Here is an 8,939-nt window from a genome sequence, read left to right as displayed (position 1 = left end):
CAATTGTATCAGTTTGTCAGTTAATTATGAAGGTTATGATTCCACTGTACAAGTTTGTTTTACCTGAAACCTGCAATCTATGAAAATATCCTTAACAATCATATATAATGATATGGATTTATATATAGGAAGGATTAAGTTTATATAAATAATGATTTCAATGGCAAAATAACGAAAATTATAAAGGATCAAAATTTTATTACGCAGAATACAACACATTCATTATAATGTTGACACCGGTCTTTTTGTTTTATTACAACATACAATATGATGAAATGCTACCATTGCCAATATAATGTATCAACAATTGGCATCCAAAACACTGCTGGATACAAGGTCATTCCTCTTTTTTTTTTTTACAATAGGGTTATCAGTCTGACTTTTGTAGTTTTATTACGCAGAATACAACACATTCATTATAATGTTGACACCGGTCTTTTTGTTTTATTACAACATACAATATGATGAAATGCTACCATTGCCAATATAATGTATCAACAATTGGCATCCAAAACACTGCTGGATACAAAGTCATTCCTCTTTTTTTTTTTTACAATAGGGTTATCAGTCTGACTTTTGTAGTTTTTGTTCAAAATGACAAGAAAATCTTTAGTGTAGACACTAAAAGTTTGGGTTGATGGGGTTACAGAAAAAACAATTTTTAGGCCTAGATAAAACAATGGACTAAAATTTGGAAATCAAGTAGACTTATAATTTATTTAATCATTTTGTGTTTTTACCTGTCAGACTGAAATTTAAATAAATATATATATATATATATATTCTCTCTGGACTAATACACTGGAATTTCATTTAGCAGAAAAAAATGTCGTCATGCTGCAAATTCTTTGAAAGAAAATTGTCCTGACCAACGAATATTATGCAAGTTATTTAATGAATTTGGACAACCATGAATGATAGACTGCAGATTTAAAGAAAAAGTGAATTAAAAAAAAAATGAACACAATTAAAAAATGTCGAAGTTTTTTAAAGAAGAAAATCAACGATATCATAACATTAAGCTGCAAGAACAACAAACTTTTTCTTGTCTAAACAAAAAATGGTCAAATCTTTAAAATAAATACCAGATTATAATAAAAGCCCCTCAAATGACTTTCTGACAAATTTCAGATTAAGCAAGCAGGGTTCAAAGTTGTGATCATCCAAGACTAGTTCCTTGAAATTTGGTAAATGACCTTTGCAAAATATATAAGAAATGATTAACAACCAAAGCAATAATTTTGATAAAACATGTAATGGCTGTAAAAAAACAACTCTGATGAGACTTTATTATTGTTTTTCCAGGAACAAAAAATGTAAAAAAATTAATTACTGTGAATTAAATTATTTACAAATTGTTCATTTTGTTGAATTCTTAAATTTATGGTCTAACTTCACAACATGAACATGAACATGGTTTAACTACACAACATGAACATAGTAAAACTACACAACATGAACATGATGAACTCCATTAAAAATGAATATCTGTCGAAAAATAAAAATAAATCCGAAAGGTCATAAAAAAAAAATATTTGAGTGAAAGAATGCAGCTTGTGTCAATGTTTATTTTCTAGCACAAAAGTTTAATACAAATATGAAATAAAAAAAAAACGGAGCAGACAAACCAGGAACCACCTTATCCAATTTGTCGGGATTGATCTTAGAATGAATGGTGGCAACTGAGTATACACATGAAGGTAAAGCACAGAATCTAAAAATCCAACAATTTGTTTAATAGTTAATTAAGGCCAATTTGTATTTGGGAAATCATCATCTCCCCCACCCCCTCTGCCTCCATCCATACTATACAAAATTTAAATAGCCAAAGACCTAACCACACCCCCCCTTGCTAACATGTTTGCTCCTATAAAGCCATTATTTATACATGATAATGAAACACAAAGCTATGAAGTCTTATTTATCATCTGGTTTATGACCTTGACCTGGAACGAGACCTACTCTTGCTACGACTTCTGGAACTGTCAGATCGACTCCTTGATCGTGATCTACTCCTACTTCTAGATCTGGACCTGTTGATTAAAAAGAAAGAAATAAATAAGTATATAAAGTTTTCGATAAACATCTGATGTTTTTCCTGTGAAATTTAAATAAAATAAAATCAGATTAGTGATTAAAAAAACACAGTACTTGGTACTGGGAAAAAAATCTTGAATTTATAACAATTGTTTTTTTTTTATTTCTGAAAAGGTGTGTGGATTAAACCGTTGATTGAGTTTTAAAAAAATAAAATAAAATAAAAATAAATAAAAAGAATTAAGTTTAATAACAAGTTTTCTGATAAAATGTAATATGATATATATATATATATATATATGATAAACAATTTATTACATGTGTTAAACACAGACATTATTTGGGAATAAACATTAATTATAATTCATAATTAGGTAGCAGTAACCTTTTTGAGCTTTCATTAAAGTTTTGTTCCAATCTTACCTCTTACCCCTTATAAACGCTTGTTCTAAAACTAAATTTGTCGGCCATTATTTCCCTGCCACAATCTACACCGGGTTCCTTAATTTTACAACCTCGAAGCTAAAAATCTGGGAACAGCTACTCTTTTACAATACAAGCTATAACAACTCGACGTTCTCGTGTTACTTGACTGCAAGATTGCCTTGCCTTTCACATGCAGCAGGTGCTCGTGTAACTTAACTGCACAATATGCATTCTACTGCAACAGGAGCTTGTAGACTGCACTGTGCATGTTACCCCAGGATTACATTATCTAGTACAGGAATCTATGATCCTTTTAAACTCATATCAGGTCCCTTTCCCTGGGTCCAAAAAGAAAGTAAAGCTTTTTAGTTGGTACGTAGAAATTGGATATTAAATATATACTATATATAGAGCTGATTAGACTTAAATATATTTATTTGTCCGTTAAAATTAACAGATGTGTATCGTATTTGTAGCTTTATATAGTCAATACATGAACATGTATGCAAATGAAATAGAATTTTGATATGTCATAACAAATGATTTAATTCAAATTTCACTATGGATTTATATATTTTCATGAATACTAATTTCATGGATTTAGGAAAAATTACATTTTCTTAGATAAATGTGTCTGTACTACATGCAATGTACATTGTACTGTAATTAGAGGTTTTAACATTATACATACATGTACAACTAAAAAGGAAATTTGTATTTCTTTAAACACTTGAATTTGTGGTTAACTTAAACACACAAAATCCACAAATATTAGTTTTCCATGATTAATAATAAATACACAGTATTTGAATAAAAATATGAATATGCCTTGCATTCAGGACTCACTGTTATTTAGACAATCTATTCACTTTCATGTTATTTTCAAAAGGTCAAAGTATTTTCAGGTTTATTTTTTAATTTTTCTTCATGTACTGTTATACACTTTGTGTGCATCAACTGGTAGACTGGTAAATTAAGAAATCATTGCGTGCATTTATTATTGCGATTTTGTCATTTTAGACTAAAATGTGATTTTAATTTTTGCGATATTGAGAAAAATTCTGTTTAATTCATATAAAAAATTTAAAAATGCAAGTCCAAATTATTGCGATTATAACCCTGTCGCATTTTTCGCAATAATAAATACATCGCAATAATTTCTGAATTTACAGTAATTAATACTAGTTCCTCACAAGCAACAGAACTCAATTACTTTCAAATGACTTTGATCTTTTAGAAAAAAACATGGACAAGACAAATGCCCAATTTCTTGCGATGGAAATTCATAATACATTTGTACATATATACAAACAAAAATAAGATACACAAAAAAAGAGTTCGATTGAAGATCACTCTTGGCTGATCCTTCAGAAGGAATCCTGCTGAAATATTTATAATTCTAGGCTTGGTTGCACAAACTTCAATTAATGTTAAACCTCATTTAAATCTTTGGTGTTAAATAAATCATTGGCTGCAACAGATTTAACAAGTCAATATACAGTGAGTTATTATCATGGGTACCAGCTTTAGTGGAGCGAAGCAAATGTGTATTTTCTGGAAATTTGATTTTGCAGTTCTGCCAAAGTCTGCAAACAAGCTTATAGAAAATATGTGCGTCCTTGAACATTTAAATTCATGGTTTTCCTATACCCTGTAATTCTACAAAAATTGGTATCCCACGAATAATATTAAATAATGAATTCACAGTACAATAGACAATTCTGCACATGTAACAAAACTGAACTGAAATGCCAGCCAAGAACACCAGTAATATCATAATGCCTTCCTGTGATTGTCTCAAATCTAAATTAGTTAACCCTTAACTGATGTACAATATCAACAATATCCTGATAACAAAATATATTTAATTTTTTTTTAGATACACACATAAAGCAAAACTGGATCAAACAAAAAAAAAAACATTTTTTTAAGCTACTTCTACATGTTCTACCAAGCTACAAAACATTAATATTTTCTTAATTTGTCTGCCAAATGTGAGAAATCAGATATATATGTTGCCTGGGATCCAAGTTCATACACTGCCTCTAAAGCAAGTAAAGTCTGTTAAAGCAGGTATTTTTTTATTTTGAAAATATAATTGTGTCTGATCTTTAAGTGAATTCTGGTGTCCATGGTGAATGTACATTCAGAAGTTAAAAGTCAACAGAAATTATATGACAGGGTCCTACATGTACATGAAACACTGTCAAAAAAATAAATCTGAAGAAAAGGATATGTTGCATACATGTACATTTTATGTCAATGAGATAGCAATCAATTGACAAATTAGTAAAATATTTTCTGTGTACCAAAAGGATAACTTGTTATTCTTAAAGTTAACAAATGTAATTGAGCACTTGGCCTATCTAAATTATTTAATTTTAAGTCAGTGCTTACAAATTGTTCAATTTCATTCCTGGTTATACAATTGGCACGATTTATAAATTATAATGAAAAGCAAACTATATGATGACAAAATGTTTTCTCTCCTAAAAATGAAGCCATTATACCATGCACTCATTGTAATCATAATCCTCCATGACTTACTATAAAATAATGAACCAGGATCGAAGGCTACGACAAATTTACAACTATTACTGATTTTCCATTTTTATCTTTGTAACTGTAGAATGATTTATAATTGTGTTTACCTGTAAGATCTCCGCCTACTATCCCTGTCCCTACTGCTACCACCACGGTCTCCACCTCCATATCTACCTCCTCCTCCATCTCTGCCACCACCACCCCCACCATAACCTCCACCTCCCCTTCTTCCACCTCTACGGTCATTTGAAGGTCTTCCGTATCTTGCCATCTGTACACGGAGTTCCCTGCCATCTAACATGGCTCTGTCCATTGAATCAAGTGCGTCCTCCGCATCTCTTTTATCATAGTACCTGAGATATATAAAATTTCATCGCGTCGTTATTCCTGTAATTGTGAGAAATTTACATCTTGCCGAACAGTTCATAATCAGCAATAAATTAGTCTTGATCTATAAACAATGTTCAAAAGAGTTTTCACATTGTTCTGAATCGCTCGATAGTTGATTGTGAATAAGCAATGAATCATATAAATCAATTATGAAATGTCTTCCTATTCCCATCAATACTTACATGTATTATCAACTAATGGTCTGACACCTAACAAATACTGTCTGTCAATTTCAATTTAATTTTGAGATGAGCATGATGAGACTTCATGAAAATTATTAGGACTGAACTATGTTTGATTTTTTGGAGTATTCAATCAAATCAGTTCAAATTTTTTGTGTTTTTTTTTCAACAACCAAGTGATTCAACCAGCAGCTGTGTTCTACATTTACATGATCATGACCAGATGACATGTTACTTTAAATACGTCGCCTTAACGAGAACATTTTTAGTATGAAAAAACGAGTTTGACTCCATAGCATATGACACATCAGTGGTGCATGAACAGTTGGAACAATAGATGGTCAAATCAATTATGTAGTTGAAAAGCACTGAAAACCAAAAGTTCTATTAAGGGACAACTAATGTCGTAATGACCAGATTTAAGTAAATTATAAAATCAAACAAAAACAACTATTATTTTAGTTTTCTAAGAGTGTATTTTTTCTTTATTTTAGTTAATGTATGAACACATATATTCGTTTTGATGTACAAATGTACATGTAGCTTGCCACTGTTTTTGTTTTTGATCTAATTGTTCTTATTGGCATAAGAACAAATAGATTATCTTGTCACAAGTTGTGTCAAAGTACAAAATGTACTCCTGTGAGGAATAACCCTTAGATCATCATTTATGTATTAATATATTGAATAAACTACAATGTTTATGAATATGAATCACAGATTACAATAATATATAAGAAAATAAAAATTAATCATTCAAGAGTCTCATTTTATTTTTGAGTGAAAATATAAGTCTGGCAAAACTTGCTACCCTGTAGGCCCCAATCAGAATGTCTGACAGAAAAAACAAAACTGTTTGCATCTCTGTATTGTAGGGCCGTATAGTATCATCAATAAAAGCAAGTTCATATACGCAAGTTGACACAACTCCGTTTCCTTACCATATCTGTAATTAGAACTGACTCGGCAAGGTAATTGATATGATTGTTGCATTGAGTCCTGTCAATATATTTCAGAAAACCATCAACATAGATACTAATGTTTACTTATGTCCCAGATAAAGCTACAAATGTAACTAGGCTATGTAGTATGTCAGTATGTGTTGCTTATTGTTCACTCTTTTTAGTGTATTTTTGTTTAAGTGTTGGTGATGTCTGTTGCTCTGTCCAGTATTTATTGTGCTGATTTGACCATGTGCTGAGTAGTGATGTTAGGTCCAAATAATTACCCCTTTCAAGACGTCATAAATATTTGAACTAGAGCTGTAGTGACTAGAATACATTATTATTGAGACTACAGTAAACGCATGTACAGTAGTTCACAACCTGAATATTAGAGGGTAGAAATGCCCTTTATCCTCAAGCGTCAAACGTCTATTTTTCGCTACCGTAAACTGTCAAATGGGCCTCAAGTGTTTGAAGTCATTTGTCAAATCTCATTTTTTCTTCAGGATCAAATGGAGTAAAACGTTTACGTTTAACAAATATTTTACGGTCATTTGTCATGTGGGGAACCCATTCCTACCCTCATATTAAACTTTAAATTAAGGTCCCGTATAGCCAGTAATGGGCAGTATAGGGATTGTTGCCAAGATAACCATTGACAATTACCTGGACAAGTCAAAGAAACCAACCTGACAAATGCAAAACCTCTGCTTTTCCGAGTGAAACGATCTCTGGGAATATAAATGTCGCCAACCTCGCCGTACTTCTCAAAGGCGCGTCTCAGATCCTCTGGTGTTGTTCTGAATGTGAGATTGTCAACTTTAAGAGATGACATACGTTCTGTGTTTGGTGGAGGGCGAGAGTAACTCATTTTGTCGCTTTAGTTTCGACCTATGTATGTAAAGTATATAAAATTGATCCTATTTTGTTTCTTGCATGTTCCTTCTCGTCAAAATTTATCCAGCCTCGTTCTTAAAATTCAATGTCAATGTAACGCTTGCATGGAACCCATACCAAATCGACCCACATTTCCACCTACTCGCCCCGCTCTTGTTTACCAACTCGCCATCATATAAAAAACAATAACACAATGTAACTGTAGACACAAATATTATTGTTACATTCGTGATTAATCAGTTCCTTTCCCAACCCTGCATTCCCGCAATTAGTCTCCAATGTAACAGTAACTTTTTTATTATTGTTACATTTCAATGTAACCGTAGCCGCCCAGTGCCTTTATTTTTTTTAAATCTTTTTTTCATACGTGGGGCGATTTGGTAAACCACAGTGGGGCGAGTTGGAGAAAAAAGCGGCGATTTGGTGTGGGGGGATTTTCGAATGGGGCGAGTTTCATGTGTTCCGCTTGCATCTCTTGTAAAAATAGCAGTAGTGCTCAGCACGGTGGAAATTATGGACACGACATTATCGAGGATGAAAAAAAAAAAAATTTAAAAAGATGTTTTATTTTAAACAGGAACATATATATTGATATACTGTTCCCAGATTTTAAATAACAGTTTTAAGATTTTACCAGATTTTAAGCAATGAGAAAAACCCATCTAGGACTTATTCATCAGGTTACCTCTTAACATTTAATTATTAAATAAATGTTTACCAGCCGATACCACAAGTGAGAAGAACAAGGTACGCGCTTTACAACGATCTTTTATGTATGCTGCTCCATTTCTCTGCAACTCTTTCCCCGAGGAATTCAGACGATGCTCAAGTTTAAATAAGTTTAAATCCATGATATCGTGCTGGAGTGGTAAATCATATGGTCCTGTGTTGCCTTATAGATTACAATTGCGCAATTATTGGGGAGGGAGGGGGCATTATTTACAATAAAATTGAGAATGGAAACGGGGAAAGAAAGAAAAGAGCAGAAACAGCTCAAGGCCACCAGCAAGTCTTCAACACAGCGAGAAAATCCCGCACACGGAGCCGGGCTTTTGCTGCCCCTAAACAAAAACGTATACCTGATGTTCAGTGGTTGTCGTTGATGTGGTTCATACGTGTTTCTCGTTTCTCGTTTTTTATTTAGATTAGACCGTTAGTTTTCCTGTTTGAATGGTTTTACACTAGTCATTTTTGGGGCCCTTTATAGCTTGCTGTTCGGTGTGATCCAAGGCTCCGTGTTAAAGGCCGTACTTTTGACCTATAATGGTTTACTTTTACAAATTGTGACTTGGATGGAGAGTTGTCTCATTAATTGGCACTCATACCACATCTTCTTATATCTACAGACTGAGAAAAATGCATTTTTCCAAAAAAATTCAATTTCACAGAGAATTAAATAATTCCAAATTGTAATTATTTTAGCACATAAATGGTTTATCCAATTAATAAATTAAAAGCATACCAACCAATCAGAAGCCCAACACATTTTTTTATTCTTACTACCATGTAAAACTTTTGA

General features: G+C 32.2%; 1 protein-coding gene across 1 annotated transcript; it reads right to left on the bottom strand.

The window, feature by feature from the left end:
• Positions 1–561: 561 nt before the first annotated feature.
• LOC127707423 (serine/arginine-rich splicing factor 2-like) lies at positions 562–7,525 on the bottom strand. The gene is made up of 3 exons (XM_052211930.1): positions 7,213–7,525; positions 5,115–5,360; positions 562–2,033 (listed from the first exon to the last, which is right to left on the bottom strand). The coding sequence occupies exons 1-3, from the start codon at positions 7,392–7,394 to the stop codon at positions 1,934–1,936; spliced, it is 528 nt and encodes a 175-aa protein (XP_052067890.1). The 5' UTR covers positions 7,395–7,525; the 3' UTR covers positions 562–1,933.
• Between the last annotated feature and the right edge of the window lie 1,414 nt (positions 7,526–8,939).

Source organism: Mytilus californianus, unplaced genomic scaffold (assembly GCF_021869535.1).
Source record: "Mytilus californianus isolate M0D057914Y unplaced genomic scaffold, xbMytCali1.0.p SCAF_7, whole genome shotgun sequence".
Taxonomy (NCBI): domain Eukaryota; kingdom Metazoa; phylum Mollusca; class Bivalvia; order Mytilida; family Mytilidae; genus Mytilus; species Mytilus californianus.
Note: the sequence above shows the minus strand (reverse complement) of the source record. Positions and strands in the feature narration are given on the sequence as shown.

Coding starts and splice junctions, on each gene's coding strand:
- LOC127707423 (XM_052211930.1), bottom strand. CDS start 7,394: ATGAGTTACTCTCGCCCTCCACCAAACACAGAACGTATGTCATCTCTT. Junction 5,361..7,212: donor AGAGGTTTTGCATTTGTCAG/GTTGGTTTCTTT, acceptor TATATATCTCAG/GTACTATGATAAAAGAGATG. Junction 2,034..5,114: donor AGTAGGCGGAGATCTTACAG/GTAAACACAATT, acceptor TTTAATCAACAG/GTCCAGATCTAGAAGTAGGA.